We start from the raw sequence: 16,942 nt of genomic DNA, 5'->3' as shown, positions 1-16,942 counted from the left end.
ATCAACCTTAATCCTTTACCATCGTTAGTATCATTTTATTCATCACTCTTATCATGTTATCAGGAAAATTATTATTATCACCATGATGATGATAATAATCATGTTGATGAAAATGAATTTAGATGACAATGGCAAATGTTAATGACTATGAAGATGATGATAAAGATGAAGATGAAGATGAGAGATAAAAAAAAGTCGAGTAACAAAACCGGAAACTGAAACTTTGAAAAACAAAATGATTTATTTCCCATAAGAGGAAAACGATTCTGTCCTTCCATGGCAATAGTTCAAGGATGATAAGATGATGATTATGATGATAATGATGTAGGCGTTTATCAATACGTGATGATGATATAATATATGGTAAAGTAAGAGAGATGAATAATGAAGATGAAGGATGATAAAAACTCTTTTGCTACTCCAACAGTTGAAACGATTGTTTTTATCATGGTTGTTTCAGCATCCATGATGTTTTCATTAATCATCTTCATCATATATTACAATTTGTATCCTAAAGGTTATCCATTAAAATGAAACGATTCTGGTTCTCAGGGTGAATCTGGTCATTTTATTATTATTGTTTATATGAATGGTCAACTGAATATCAAATAACAAATAACCACCGAGAGAGGATGATAATTTATCATCATGAGTAAAGTTCATGATCATATTGCAGGTTTAGTTTTTGAATCTGAAATTTTTGCCCTTTCATCCATTATTTCAGGATGATGGCTGAATAATAATGATAAGATTATAAAACTAATACTCAACAACGAAGCAACAACAAGTCAATTATCATTATTTGTTTTTATTCATCAATTTTAAGTCACAATTTTTCAACATTAGGATTGACAATTGTGTGTGTCATCTTTGGACATTGGTCAGTTAGGTGTGTGTGTAGATTTGTGGTGGTTTGTGATGGTAGAAAAACTTTAATCAAATCAAGAGGAACAAATGTGAATAAATGGGTATTAGAACTTTTTTTTGTTCGTTTTTTTTTCAAAATCGACAAAGAAAATGAAACAAAATTTTATATTCTGATTTTCTGATGGATTATTTGAGATTTAGGTTTATTATTTAGTAGATTAACTGATTTCTAAACATAATTGTAATTATTGTTAGTCTGTAAAAATCAGAACTGGTCACTTATATAAATCAATGGTCAAGGTTATATTGCAATACTTATTATTTTTTACGATCATGATGATTCACATTCAATGAAAAAGATATACAGGGCAATTCAGCTAATTTGTTGGTTTTCTTTTCACGATTTCTCAAAAACTACTTGACCGATAGGGTCCATATTTCGTCTATGGAAGTTTGGCCGATACTCAATTGTCATATTTCAAGGTCAAGGTCATAAAGGTTATTCGTGAAAGAACGCACTTGAAGGTCATTTGAAGAACTTTTTGAAAACTAGAAATTTTTTTAAGCTTGGTCATGAAGTCAAAAAATAATAATATCACAAAGCAACGTTGGTATTGCGCTAAAACAAAATCGATTACTTTAGATAACTTTTTACAGAAAGCAAATTGCATCAGACCCTGTAAGTACAGGAATGATAAAACATCACAGGTAGGCTTAAAAAAATTTCCAGTTTTCAAAAAGTTCTTCAAATGACCTTCAAGTGCGTTCTTTCACGAATAACCTTTATGACCTTGACCTTGAAATATGACAAGTGAGTATCACCCAAACTTCCATAGATGAAATATGGACCCTATCGGTCTAGTAGTTTTTGAGAAATCGTGAAAAGAAAACCAACAAAGTAGCTGAATTGCCCTGTAGAAAAAGAAAAAGTTTTTCTCTCTCGTTAACCAAATGAGCGAAACGCGATTAGAACATTTCAAATGACGTTCGAAAGATACGCAATGTACGTAGTTGGTTTTTCCAACGAAAATTGTTCTTCCAAATTCGAAATCGTTTACATGATCGAGATGAAATGTTATCAAGAGAAAAGAAAGAGAAAAAAAGTCATAACCTTTAACACGTAACAACCTGAATCTAAATTCTCACTCAAAAGTTGAAGATGAAAAAAAGAAAGACTGAAGAAAATATTCTGGCCTGTTTTCTTCCATCATCATCATCATCATCCCCTCCTTCTCATCATCACCGTCATCATCTACTTTCGTCTTCCTCCTCCTCTCATCTTTAGGTCCAAGTAACGGTTTTTTCAACTTCGATTCCAATATATAAACTCAATCGTTTTTAGGTAACATTGAGTCTTTTGTTTATCATTCAACTGTTAACATTTGATACTTGATTTACTATTTAGTTTCTAATATCAATCAGCTACTGATTGTTGATCATCATTAGATTTAATCATCTACTTTTTAATCAATTGCAACAATAACAACAAATCCTCAACATATGATTACAATTTGTTCAATTTAACATTAACTTTAACATCTTCAACCTGTTGTCTCATCTTAAGGTAATTTTGTTATTCACAATTAACTAATTGTCATCAGATGAATAGATGAAAACAAAAATATTATATTAATTTGTGACTGTTAACATTTGATTTACTATAATAAAAGTATAATAATGTTATAATGTTAGTTTTATAAAGACATTTTCTCAATTTTTATTATTTCAGGTAATTACGGTAAATAAACAAGAAATGAATATCGAGTGAATAAATAATTCATTCATAAACTCTCAGTAATTGAATTGGAGTTTAATCCCCAAAGGATGAACTTTGATTATGAGAATAGTAAAGATTAAGCTTTCATCTGATAGATTTAGAATGGAAAATAATTGAAATAGAAAAACTTATTTTCCACAATTTCCATGATCTTTAAATAGATAATTCGTTAAACTATTTGTCGCCCTTAAGTTCATGAATATACTAAGATGTTAATTGTTTCATTTAAATTCAAATTGATGAAAAAAAAATTCGATTCCAGGAAGTTTACAAGGTGAGTTCGAAAGTAATTCTTTTGCACTAACATTTCGAGCCAAAGATTAAGATGGAATTGTCTTCTTTTCGTCTATGAATAATTAAAATTGTTACTATTATAAAAACAAGAATTTCTCATAATGTTATCGTTTCAAAGTTGAGAAGTTTTTTTTTAATTAAGACCAGCATTTCATGAGAGTTCATGGTAACATAAGAATTGGATTTAAGGAGTAACAGTGAAAAGTAAAATCTTGTATAACTAATATACTCTTGAGATGATATATCATAACAATTTCTCTTTTCTATTTCCACTTTCCTCCTCTAAATGGTTCGTCTTTGAATTGTGCAACTGAAAATGGTTCTTATTGTGAGTATTTTTCAAGTATATTTGTTTATCAATGAGTTTTCACCAAGAAAAAAACATGAGGAATAAAATTCAGACCAATCATGATGGGAAATAATCAAGTCTGAAGTGTAAAAAACTTTCAACCGCCCTCAGTCATGAATTCAATTAATCCAATTCAACGATTCAATTTACATATAATTCTTGACATTGACCTTAAATCTACGATTGTTTACTCAATTTTGATTCCGATCATGGTAAATTGTGATGAGAACAATAGTTTAAAGGTGATAACCCGGAAATTTAGTTAAAGATTAGATACAAATCCATTGATGTACAATGGAACTGGCGATCAAGTTTCCTATTCAAAGAGAAAACAACATCATGCTCACGAATTTTGTAGAATCGATATTACCTGAGAAATTACAGGAAAATTCATACAATCTTTTGTTTTTTAAAGGGATCACGATGTTAGAGAGTTTTCAATCAACCGGATGTCAGGGTGAATTATTTCACCTGAACTTCCGTTCACAAATAGGAAAGTATTTAGTATACAACGAATTACGTCACTTTCGAGTTATTAAATTCACGTAAATGCTCAAAGTCTACAATGAATCTCACATTAATGTCGTAAATTTATTCAAATTTAAAGCAAAATTTCATGATAACTTTCAATAACATTAGCAGACTACTTTCCGAATCTATTTACAATCATATTGAAATGCAACAATAATCAATTAGATTTGCAAATATAAAATGTAAATTATATTTAAAATGTTGATTAACAATCAACACTCTTGATGATAATCTTACTGATTTTTCATTTTGGAATCTCTAAGGTGAGAGAAAAAAAATTCACCCTGTTCTCAAGGTGAACATAATATTCATTTCCAGTTGAAGGTGATGAAAATGTTGATCAGCATCCTAATTAATCAAGTGAACTAATCCACTTGAGAGTGTTAATTAGCAAGTTAAATGAAGACAAATTTTCACTCGACTTAATTTCATTAGTTTATATTCATCTCTATCCACTTGAAACATTCAATTCTTGCTCTTGATTGTTGATTATTATTAAAAAAAAGTCCAAAATAAGAGCTGTTATTTTTGTCTTGTTTACATTGTATTCATAATATATTCAAATGTATCAAATGAAATACAATCCATGAATTCAATCAGAACTTTTTTCATTAGGAAGTTATCATTATCGTTGAAGATAATATAACAAATCCCTTTCGTTACATTAAATTGTCTAGGGAAAATAGTAACTGTAATTAACAATCAATTCCGTATACATTAATCACAATCATATGATTGATAATCGTAAATATTTTTTGATAAGAGATAATCTAATCAAAGAGAATGATTAATTTAATTGATTGACTGTTATAATAGATTCTGTCACATCTTATATCATTTAAATTGTTGATAACCATTTTTATAATGTCCAACAATCAGCTAGACAAGTTGATTCATTTTGATTATCATTATAATTGAGTATCTTTCAATGTCCAGTCTCTCAGGACGATAAATTATTAATAGTTTGTTAAGTTGTAAATTACTTTGATGACCTTTGATTGTGATTGATTATTTATCATGATATCTAATTATAATCTCAATAGATTCTCATGGTGTTTCTTACTAATTATTATAAATTGACTAAGTGAAAAAGGTAATGGTTAAGGTAACAACTAGACAGGTAATCATTTACTGTGTTGACTCTTGAACTGTAACTTCAATCAACATCCCAAGTGTAAAAAAAGTCAGAATATACTTATTAATATATCTGAATGGGTATAATATTTCATGTTCATCATGAACTTATCATCAAAATGGGGTGAAACATGATGAAATATCACATTCTTATTAATGTTAGAGATTGAAACGAGTATGAACTTAAGTACTATTGTACTGATACTTTACCAGCATTTAAAATGAATGATTGAAATTGGATCAAAATTTAGATTTGAAAATCACTCAGTGGATTTTAAACCATTTGAACAGAATTTAATATTCATTGTATTCAAAGTTTCATGTGTCAGTTTTCATGATCATCAATTGTGACGATTCATTGAAATCTGAGAAGTTGCTGCGAGTAGTTCATGTTTTTGTAAACAGAAAAGGACAAGATTCATTTTACAGAAAATTAATCAATTATTTTAGCATAAACATAACTCCCAGTAATGTTTTACCAGTGCTGAAAATGGTATATTAAGTGCTGAATGGGTGAAAGCTCAACTGAAACTCAGGGATCAACATGAAAACTTCAATTAAACAGATGAAGATTGTGATTAAGTTACATTATGATGAAACAGAAAAGTTATTATCAATGAACGATCAAGTATCAGAGTGGCCATTTTGTAACAAATAGATGATAAATCAATACATCTTGAGACTTTTTTGCTCATCTTTGAGGTTGATTGAATTTTCAAAGTTCATTTTCATGAAGATAATGATAAAATAACAGGTATGGAGCTAAAAAACATCCATTGATATATGTACAATGTAAATACACTCAATGGATCAGAACAATAACAATCTATCATGATTATCATGTCATAAGATTAATCATTGAGTTTATGAATGAATTTCAATACTTTATAGTAGCTTCTTAATTCACCTGGAATTATCTCTCAATGAGCTGAACATTTCAAAAATCATTCCTCGTGATTGTTAACCTTAGGCTTGGAATGGATAACTAATCAACCATGGAAAAGAAATAGTAAAATGAATTTCAATTGAGAGAAGCTTTCTTTTTCTTTCTTTTCCATTTAATTCTGATATTCTGACAGGTTGAATTATCTCCAAAGAGCTGAATCCTGATCATGGTGGTTTTTTTATTTCTTTTGTTTTCAATTGGAATAAATTTCCAGATCTCATTCAATCTTATTTGAATATATTGAGAAATCAATGGTTTACTTGTCTTGGAAAACTTGTAGTTCAATTGATTCCAATTCTCATGAAATTTTTCATTATCTCAGTTAATGAAATCAGATTATTCTGATGGTGAAGGTTGACAATTATAACTGTTTCTACTTCAACGGTTCTTTGATTGTAACAATGTTGCAACTAATTTTTCCAGATCATTATCGCTCAGAATTGAGTTATCACTAATTCATTTAGCTCCTAATTGAATCGTTAATTATTGTAAGCTGAATTCATTGATTAGAACTAAATTAAATACATGAATTTCCAGGTAAATAATCTCAATAAGTTAATACTCTTGTGTGATAATTAAGTTAATTGTTACCATAGAATTTGCTGTTTTGGAATAACAATCCAACTTTAAAGTTCAATGATTTGCTTTAACAATCACAATTTCAAAGGTAATTAATAGTTTAAATCGTTGACCTGTAATAGCAAAAGACTTGACCGATACTCTGTCCATAGCAAAACCATTCACAGTCAAGTGACAATGACCACTGACCATAAGCCATTGACAAACTTAATAATTTTTCTTCACAAGGGTCATTATGAAAAAGAAATTTTCTCAATAGCCAAAGGGCATTTTCTACTTTAATGGTCACTTAATATAAAAAAGAGAGATGATAAAAAGAAAAAGGGAAAATGAAATGTTTACTCCATTGAAAAATAGAAAACAAAGTTGACATTTTTTGTTGAAATTTCGAAGAGAAAAATTTACCTTTACAATTTTTTCCCTGAACAGGTTAACACTTTTACTTTCCTGTGCCATGAAGTTTCAATCTTATCCCCATGATACTCAAACATGTGAGCTCAAAATTGAAAGCCGTAAGTAATTAAAGGTCACAACTAAGTTTGAACAATTAACTATTTCCATCTTTTAATGTTAAAGTTTCATATACAACTGATGATTTAATATTTGATTGGGAAACTGATTCACCTTTGGTAGTTGAACCTGCGATTGAATTACCTCAACATGAGTTAGTTGATTACAAGTTAGCTGATTGTAGTCAAATGTATTCATCAGGTAAGTTGAGATGAGAAATGAAATTGTGTTTCTCAACTGTTGGTGTTGTTTTTTTTTCGTCAACAGGTAACTTTACCTGTGTCGAAGTTGTTTTTACATTGAAACGACGCTTGGGTTATTACATCTTTCACACGTACATACCCACTTGCCTTATCGTTATCATGTCCTGGATTTCATTCTGGATTAAACCGGAAGCAGTGCCTGCACGGGTCACTTTGTGTGTCACCTCGTTACTTACTCTTAGCACTCAGCACGCTCAATCACAGAAATCACTCCCACCCGTTTCGTATATTAAAGCGATCGACATTTTCATGTCCTATTGTACAATATTTGTATTCGCTTCCCTTATGGAGTATGCATTGGTCAACATATTGATGACCGCAGACGAAAAATTGAATAACCTTACAATTGGACCAACAGCAGCTACAACATCATCAACAGGACCAACGACCAACATTTACCATCAGTATCATCATAACCATCAGCTGACCGGTCATCATCATTCACACCAATCATCACTACGATCACCAACAACTCCGAACTCACCATTGACCACAACAACAACAACAACAATCGCCAATACTGGTTCAAATAGTAACAATAACAACAACTCATCTGCAATCAATGATAATTCAGCAACAAAGGTGAGACTTAATGAACAAAATGAAAGAGTAAAATTAATTGACAGAAAATCTAATCATCTCTGACCTTTGTTTTCTTACAGTTCCGATCCAGTACCCGTCAAGGTAGCCTAAGGTCAGCAGTATTTGTCAAAAAACGTGACCGAGCATTAATTGTTGATAAAGTTTCTCGTTGGGGTTTCCCTTCAACCTTTATTTTACTAAACATTGTCTACTGGTCAGTTTATCTGGACTGGAGTTGACACAATTTAACCTCCCAGCACAAAAATATCAACATCTATTAATCAATTAATCATAATTTGAATCATTGTAAACCAATAAACTTTAAATTATTAAAAATGTTCATTTTTTCAATAAAAACACCATTTCAAAAAATTGACTAAATAACGAGAATTTTATTTTAATAACAATTAAAAGATCATCTAAATCTTGACCAGCAAAAAATGAAACCAATCGGTCAAGATCAGATTATAAAGATTTCTCTTTCTCTAATTAATTAATTGCAAGAAATTTTCCATTCTAGAACTGATAAGAGTTCGATATTGACTAAGCGAAAACTCATAACGATCAATTCTGATCATCACGAGGGAAAATTTTCCTCGGATCTAATTAGCTGATTGTTCTAGAATAATTGTAATAGATCGAATAGATATTAACAATTAACGATTACAAATGGAAGAATAAAAAAAACTTTTTTCATTAGAATTTTATTTCATATATCGATTCTGTTTAAATCCATTGAATTATCATAATAATATTAATCGTACTCATTGAATTGTATAAGGTTAACAAATCTGATGTTTTAAATCAGTTTTCAGTCAAATAATCAATTAAATTAAATCATATTTTGTTGTTCAATCGTTTATGATCATGATTATCATTATTGAATTGGTTTTGTTTGATTGTGGCCCATGAAAAAGGCAAGGGAATCGGTTTTTTTTATTGTTAATTGTCAACAATTGAACAACAAAAAAAAGGAGAAATTAAATTGTTTGGAATAAATTGAATTGAATAAAGTGAAAAAAATGTAATTGAAAATTAATCGACTGTGTAGATCCATTTTAATCTAATGGATCTGGATTAAGGCGTTTGGGTGATTCAAAGGAATGGATATTTTAGACGAGTTCGAACTCATCGTGTCCATCTAGGAAGATTACGATGAATATATTGATTACGGTGATGATGAAAACACAGACAATGATTAAAGTGTTGCAGGTTTCGGCTCGTCGTCGGCGGCCGTTGTCATCGTTAAGATTGAGGCGAGAGGAAAGGAGGAGAGCGATTCCAACTAAGATTTGAAGGCCGATTGAGAAGCAGATTAGGATTAAGTTGATCGCGTTGAAAACTTCGGGTCCACCTTTGGTCCAGTCGGGGTCAAGTCGAGGATCTTTTGAGAGGATAAATTTAAGCTGTGAAAAGTTAGCCGTTAATAAGGCGATATCGATTAGACCTTGGGAAATGTTTTTCTTGGCGGCGTATAAATTGAAATCCATTGACCCAAATGATGGAGGTGGAGGAGGAAGTGGCGGTAATAATGGTGTCTCCATGTCACCAGGATTATTATGATGACCAGTGGGCAGTGGAGGAGGAGGTGGTGGTGGTGGTGGTTGTGATGGTGGAAAATTTCGTCGGCTTCCTGGTTCATCGGCTCCTCCACGAGCTGGAGGTAATAACGGTTCAAGTGGTTCCATGCTAATTATTTCCCTGCCATTCCCCATCGGCTCAACAATTGAATCATCTTCAACTTCCTGTCAGCAATTTAAACAAAATTAAATCAATTTACATCTGATATTTAATCAACTCGACCAGCAAAAGGTTAACTAATATTTTTCATTCCCATTTCAATCTAGAAAGACAATACAACCGTTCAGATAAATTGTTAGAACCAATTGCAAACTAATTAAGTTTACATAGATCAATATTTCTCTTAATTGTCAACCTTAATTGTGAGTTAAATTATTTTTACATGGGTGTAGGTTGATTTGTGAATGAATTTCCTTTTAAGACAATATCTAATTGTTTGATTTGATTACCATTTCTAGGAACTTTAATCTTAATTTGATCAATGGACTGAATTCATTTTGACTCGATGAAAATGATTAATTGTTATGTTAATTACAAACACAGTTAAGATTTAATTAAATTGACACACCTACAATTGAGATGGTAATTTATTTGTTGATTGTTGATGATTTAAACATATTTAAGTGGTTACACCTAAATCTGATGAATTAGTTAATCATTTGGAGATTAGATTTAATTTGAATCTCTTAATTATTAATAATATGGTCTCTATGAACTTTTGATTTATAGATTAGTTAACTGGTTAATTGGTTCATCAAAATAGTTAATGATTGGGTGGAAACAATTAAGTCTTTTGTTGATTGTCTCCGTTGATTTCAAATCATTCCTTGCAATTAGATGTTTATTGAGAATTATGATTAGTTAATCATCAAGATCTAATTGTCTCAACAATTAAAAACTCACCCGAGTATCTGTAAGATAAATTATCTTTGGATGAGTTTCATGATTCTTGTTAATTGTTGACAATTTTTTACTTTTAATTGTTTTCTTTTTATCCGTTAATTTATTGATTGTTGTTGTTGGTGGTGAAAAATCAGTCTCCTTAATTGTCGTAATTGGTTGATTAACTTCAGCTCCCAGGAAACTGTTTCTTAATTTTTTGTAACTTTCAGCTTTTGGTAAATTGGTTTCATTATTTTCGTTAATTGTTGACAATCGATGGCGAGTTGATTGTTTCCTTAAATCAACTGATTCAGATGATGAAGATCCTAAACAATTACCAAGACAAGGCATGTTGTTTAAATTAATCACGATTAAGACCTTGATTGTTACTTAATTGTTTCCTTCAGGTGAACAGTTTGATTGTAAACAATAATAATCACTTAAATCACTAACAATTAACAGGGAATAAACAATATTTTAAATACACAATTTAAATTGTTTCGCTTCTAGAACAACAATTAACATCTGATATTCACATTTTCACAGTTAATTGTAACTTAATTAAACTACAATTTGGTCACATTTTTCAACTTTGTCCTTTTTTTCTGGCCAATCAACTGATTGTTGTGTTGATCATTTAATAAATTATATAATTAAAACCGGAAAATCATATTGACTTGATATACTAAAACCCTATTTGGTGTGTATGTGATTTGATTGTAAGTTGATTGTTAACTGATTGTTATTAAGATTATATTTTCAAGAGGCTTCACAATTAACCCCAAAACTAGTTAATCAACCTACACACAGAAACTAAATTGAAATCAATTCATTTTAATCAAAAAGGGTGTCAAACTTAACTAAATTTAGTTAATCAACAATTTTTCAAGTCCAACGAACTGATTTCATTTACAAACAAATAACAAAACAAAAAGAAATCAAAACAATTAAGTAATTAAATCATAATTTGTATGATGATTTAGTTTTTTTTGCCACAATTAAATTAATTCACTATTTGATTTGCTAATTGTTTTATCATTACACTTGATTAAGGTAAACATAACTTACCAGATTTAACGTTTAATCATTTAATCTGGTTTTCTGGTTTTAATCAACCCACTTGATTATACAATCAACAATTAATTTCGTACATTTTTAGCCCACAATTTAACATTCAAACAATTAACCAACCATTATAATCAAACCAGTTTTCAATCAGTCTACAGGTAACATCTGACTATTAACTTAATCATCATCATCATCTTAATCATGAACCGGTTTAACCATTGATTGTGTTGATTTTCAGTCTAACAATTAAAATCCAACGTTTGTTTTTCATTTATTATCACCATAAAATAATATATTAATTGTTGATTTAAATTGTGATCATTGTGTTTATAGTTTGATTGGTTAAATAATTTTACCTTAATTATTAGATAAAAGTTGTTGATTTGAAAACAATTAAAACCAAACCCAAAGATTGATCATCATCTTAATCCCAAACAGTTAAATCCAATTGTCAATCTAATTGTTCAAAGACAAGAGCAGATGTAAACACTCATGATTAATATATTAATTGTGATCATGAATCCAGGTTTATAATCAACTTTAATTGTTATTACATGAAAAGGTAAGTGTTTTAGTTAATTGTTGGTTTTAATCATTATTAAGTAGGAAAATTAATAATACAAGAAAAACGATCTCCTTTTTTTTTGATTGTTAACTAAAAATTCACATTACAATTTAGTATCAATCTGATGAAAGTGTTTCTATTTTGTTAATTGTTGAGTATTACTAATTGTGAACTTTTAACTGATCATCATACTGAACTAATTGTTATCATTTTATTTGATCACCTTAAATTGTAAACCCTTAATTGTTGGTGTTAATTGTGGATCAATCGATCCTGGAAGTTAATCTTTTCATCTGTGATTCTTGTGATGATCAAATTTATATGGATTCAAGAGCAAGTATTTAATTGATTGTTTTCTAATCAAATTGTTAATTGTTGTACTTTATTAATTATCTTAAATCAATCACAATGGTTAATACATGAATGTATGAACAAGTTTTATTGAATTAACATCAAAATTGTAGTCAATATATTAAATTGATAACAGAAAATATCATTCTAATTGTTTCTATTTTGTAACAATTTGTAAATCAAATTAACTTTAAATCAATTTAGTTTTTTTTATTAATTGTGAATCATAATTTAGTTTTGATGATGAATAATTTATAGAAATTTATTTTCAGTCACCATTTAATTTTCCCGCCTACAGAAAATTATTTTTGTCCTAAATTGTTGATCAACATATTAACCATTTCTTAATTGTTGATCTAAATTTCATTATAAGGCTGTTGATAAATTCATACTATTAATACAATTAAGTGTAATCGAGTTACCCTTGAACAGTTAAGGTAAATAATTTATCATCATTCTGATCAATAGTTAAGTTGATTTACTTTTATCAATCACAATTTAACGATCAACTTTTCTTAATCATTTGATCAACAATCAAAGTTTTTATTTTCTATTGATTTATTTATGGAAAGTTTAATATGAAACCATTTCCTGTGTTAGAACTTTTTTTCTCTCTCAATTTGATAATTCGACGAAGAAAAAAAAAACTTCGACTCTCTTGTTTTTCTTATACTCTAAACTTATGAAAGTTCTGATTAAAGAAATGAAAACTCGAGATTTTATCATGAATTTCAATCTTTTATGAGATACGATGGGAAGAAAAAAAAAGTTCTAATAGTAGAGAGAAAAAAAGTTTTCTGTTTTTTGTAAGTTTCGATTTTCTTTGTTAACATTTTCATTTCTATAACCAAACTCGAAAATTTGATTAGAAGAAGTTGATTAGTTTTGAATTATAATTAACTGTCAGGTGAATCTGTTCAAAGATTAATTGATTAATATTCGTGTGAGAATCAAGATGATTGATTCTGTGAACCCTCGAGTTTGGATATGATGATTGGCAGAACTATTGAGATGAGATAGAAAAAATTAATTCCATTAGAAAATTTTCGATATTATTATTTATAAGAAAAGAGCGAAGGTGGAAAAGTTCTGACAATGAATCTCATCTCATAGGAAGTAAAAGTCGACAAGTTGATAGAATAAGAAGAAAAAAGTTGGAGTAAAAGAAAATATCGTTAATATAGCTAATGGAAAATCTCATTTACCTGATTAGAAAATATTCTTATAGAAGGAGAATTTGAGTGTTTCATGAGACTTCATGATAATATTTCATTCCAACTGAATCATCGTTGAACTTGAAGAGAGTAAAGTTCTGTCCAGAATTTAAAGTTTTGATTTCATTTCTTAACCTAAATGTATATCATTTGAAAAGACTTTGGCTCATGTTTAGAACTTTACTTTTATTTTTTTTCTACTTCTTCTCCATGTAAACATTATCGATATTAGAACTTTGTTCATTTATTTATCGAACACAATTGAACGTTGAATTTATTTCTCCAGAAATCGAATAAAACCAAAAAGAAAGAGAAGAAATAAAGAGTAAAAAACGAAAACAATCAAAGATATCGAACATTTTTCTCTTGTCAGAACTTTCATGTTCGTATCTCAGTTTCCATAAAATATCTTCATCAAATTAACCTTATATGCTCATGGTGATGATGATTATTATCATGATAATGGTGAGAATAGAAAATAAAGAAAAGGTTGAAACTTATTTTCGAATTAAGTTTGTTCAACTTTTCCATTGATAAGATTCGATATTGTTGTTTGTTACCAAGTTTTTTTCCTTCTATTCTTCATCATGATGTAGAAAAATCATTTTCATGGTGATAGCTTGGAGCACCTTTAGCGCTCTTTGGTTATCATCATCATCAGGGGTGGAATGAGGTAAATTGGAAATTCAATTGAATAGAAAGTTCTGGTTAATGGAAATGGAACCATCGTCATCTCATCTAATCTCAATTACACTCGAGAATTGACTGCAGAACTTTTTCCAAAAATTCGAAAATTATATATAAATTTCGACTCTCTCTATTTTCTTATGGAAAATTAAATCGCCTCAGGCTGAGGTTTTACACCAGGGGTACACATGAGAGAGAGCAAAATGATCGTATATCTACAAATATAATGATAAGATTATTAAGATACATTGAGAATCTATCCTTGTAACATTTAGATGATTCTGATGATTGTTATCATGTTTCAATAAGAAAAAAAAGTTTCAATTCTCTCATTTTATCCCATGAGGTTAGAACTCGAAACGTATGTTTGATCTTCAATTCTCAATTGTTGCTGTAATAATAAAGTGTAAACAGAAAAGTTTTTCATGTTCGATTTTTTGTTCGAATTAATTTATTTTTCTACCATCTCTTTTTTCCTTCCGTTTCTCTTTCATGACAATAACAGAACGAAGAGGAATCAATGCTAGATAATCCTCGAAACGGACCTTTAGAGGTAACGACCGGAGGAGTGGGAGGTAATCACTTACATCACCATCTAATAGCTGGACCAATGTCGCCCGAACTACCAAAAAGTTCAAACATGCCAATGGACGTAAACATTTACGCAACTCGGAAAACTGTGGCCCAAGGGATGATGGACATCGCCCTGATGACCGCTAATGCTTCACAGTTGAAATACATTCTCATCAACTCTGCTGACCATCGGTACTTTGCTGTGACCCTTAGCTTGTTAACCTTTTCAATAATACTTCAAGTAATTTGACTTCTACTATCAAATAATAAATCACATTGATTATACTGATTAATTTAAATTTCTCTTCTCAAATTAGATTGTTGTTGGAATCATTTTAATTTTCCTCGGACGTTGGAATATTAATTTTCGAGGTGACCATCGAAAAGCGGAAAGTGCTAATAACGCGGTTCTAATTCTGATTTTTCTAATCACCATTGTAAATATCATGATAACTTCCTTCGCCCCGGGGCCTGAAGAGGGCAAACTAATTGGTTCACGAACTCCAGCCATGACTAATTCCCCATGAATCGTAATTAAGAGCAAATCAATTAACATGTTTGGGGCAAATTTAAGACTGAAAAAATTAACCCATGAATAAAATTCAATTGAACGACGATTTTCAAATAATAGAGTAACTTTAATTGTAACAATTAATGAAAACTGTGAATTTATTTACATACAAAAACCTCTTAGACTTTCATGGTAACTGATCATCGCCATCATTAGGTTTTAATTGTCCAACTAATCAACTTGCTTTTTGATCAATTTTTGATTTCATTGAGGATTCGTGATTCTGTTAATTGTTGTCATGATGATGGTAATTAGCTAATTGTACAGCATGAAAGACAAGCTCGAGTCGGTGGACAACTACGAGTGATTATTGATGTTTCCGTGTTAATTGTCCCTCTCATAAGTGATGGTAAAATTGATGATTTCCATTTCCTTCCAGTAGATGGACATTGTCCAGTTGATTTACCATTATAATGATGATCAGTTTCAATTGTTTCACTATAATCACTAATTATTGTTGTGGGTTTAATTGTTTCATTCGTGGGTTTAAATTGTAAACATTTCAATGAGTTCATTTCAGAATCAATTATTTCATCAGCTAATGAAGAGACGTTCAATTTATTAATTGTTTGCCTCGAATTGAAAATCAATTTCTTAAATTCTGGTTCATTGATTTTCATTTTATCATGTCCATTATTTTCATGGTCATCATGTTGATTGTTGTTGTCCCAATTGGATGACCAGACATTTATCATGTCAACATCATTATCGTTAACATCAATTGATGATTTTAAATTGTTGTTGATAGTAAATAATTGTTTCTCATCATCATCATCATCATAACAATAATCATCTTCTTCCGGGTCAAAAGTTAAACGATATATCAATGAATCGGCAATTAAAGGTCGACCTCCAGTTAAACTGATCAGGTCATTTGGACCATTAGAACTTTTCGAAAACAAAGTTTCCGTTAGAATGATTTTTGCTCTTTCGACACTCATCTTGTTCCAAACACTTATTAACAGCAACAATTAAGAAGATAATAATTAGCCAACTATTAAATTAATCGTTGATTGTCTTACCTTTTTTTTTTAATTTACTTTTCCAGTGACATTGAGATTTGATAGTTAATCAACTTTTTAATGATTCATTGTTGAGCTTAATCCTTGATTACTTTTGTATCCAGAGACCATTGACAATTAACACTAATTGTGATAAGGGAAAACCAAGGATATGAATTAAGGATTAAAGTTAATAATTTTCCAAATTGTTGTTGATTAGCTTCATCCATTCACTACTTAATTGTTTCACCAGACAAAATTACAGTTAACTAATTGAACATTTTGTTTTTTTCATGGTTAACATGTTTATATCTTAAATGTAACTTGGCAAGTGATTAAAAAAGCACATTGGCTAATTCATAAGAAACAATTTGGTTTACAATTAACTGTTCAAACTCAATAGTTGAATCATCATCATGTTAATCATCATGATAAATACTGATGATGATTAGACCTAGAATCTATTTTTAAGATGCTCATCTAATCATCAACAATTCATGTGATGATTAACTTTCAAGAGGTTAAGTTAATTGCAAGGAAATGGGTAAATTTGCAATTTAACAAATCTTTTCATTTGATTGTGTGATCATCTTCATCATCAATTAAACATTTAATTG

General features: G+C 29.7%; 4 protein-coding genes across 6 annotated transcripts in view; 2 read left to right on the top strand and 2 right to left on the bottom strand.

Annotated features, from left to right (window-relative positions):
- LOC128395345 (glycine receptor subunit alpha-4-like) overlaps positions 1-8,200 on the top strand; it is a 33,054-nt gene extending 24,854 nt beyond the window's left edge. For both annotated transcript variants that reach the window (XM_053355754.1, XM_053355755.1), the window contains 4 exons: positions 6,907-6,989; positions 7,054-7,188; positions 7,255-7,832; positions 7,913-8,200. In XM_053355754.1, coding sequence (XP_053211729.1) covers positions 6,907-6,989; positions 7,054-7,188; positions 7,255-7,832; positions 7,913-8,071 — 955 coding nt within the window. In that variant the 3' untranslated portion in view covers positions 8,072-8,200. The remainder of the gene's footprint in view (positions 1-6,906; positions 6,990-7,053; positions 7,189-7,254; positions 7,833-7,912) is intronic.
- A 302-nt stretch (positions 8,201-8,502) lies between these two features.
- Positions 8,503-11,388, bottom strand: LOC128395276 (formin-B-like). Its single transcript, XM_053355682.1, has 2 exons — positions 10,317-11,388; positions 8,503-9,577 (listed from the first exon to the last, which is right to left on the bottom strand). Exons 1-2 carry the CDS (start codon positions 10,644-10,646, stop codon positions 8,945-8,947), a joined length of 963 nt encoding a protein of 320 aa, XP_053211657.1. The 5' UTR covers positions 10,647-11,388; the 3' UTR covers positions 8,503-8,944.
- A 168-nt stretch (positions 11,389-11,556) lies between these two features.
- LOC128395278 (ninjurin-1-like) lies at positions 11,557-15,370 on the top strand. Of its 2 annotated transcripts, XM_053355685.1 has the most exons (4): positions 11,557-11,925; positions 12,209-12,261; positions 14,686-14,994; positions 15,071-15,370. In XM_053355685.1, the coding sequence occupies exons 2-4, from the start codon at positions 12,250-12,252 to the stop codon at positions 15,278-15,280; spliced, it is 531 nt and encodes a 176-aa protein (XP_053211660.1). In that variant the 5' UTR covers positions 11,557-11,925; positions 12,209-12,249; the 3' UTR covers positions 15,281-15,370. The 2 variants fall into 2 exon arrangements, with proteins under 2 accessions (XP_053211660.1, XP_053211661.1); XM_053355686.1 differs by lacking the exon at positions 12,209-12,261.
- Positions 15,371-16,737, bottom strand: LOC128395277 (uncharacterized). The gene is made up of 2 exons (XM_053355683.1): positions 16,347-16,737; positions 15,371-16,278 (listed from the first exon to the last, which is right to left on the bottom strand). The coding sequence occupies exon 2, from the start codon at positions 16,263-16,265 to the stop codon at positions 15,576-15,578; it is 690 nt and encodes a 229-aa protein (XP_053211658.1). The 5' UTR covers positions 16,266-16,278; positions 16,347-16,737; the 3' UTR covers positions 15,371-15,575.
- Positions 16,738-16,942: the final 205 nt, after the last annotated feature.

This window comes from Panonychus citri, unplaced genomic scaffold (genome assembly GCF_014898815.1).
Source record: "Panonychus citri isolate SS breed McGregor unplaced genomic scaffold, ASM1489881v1 Contig00141, whole genome shotgun sequence".
NCBI lineage: Eukaryota > Metazoa > Arthropoda > Arachnida > Trombidiformes > Tetranychidae > Panonychus > Panonychus citri.
Note: the sequence above shows the minus strand (reverse complement) of the source record. Positions and strands in the feature narration are given on the sequence as shown.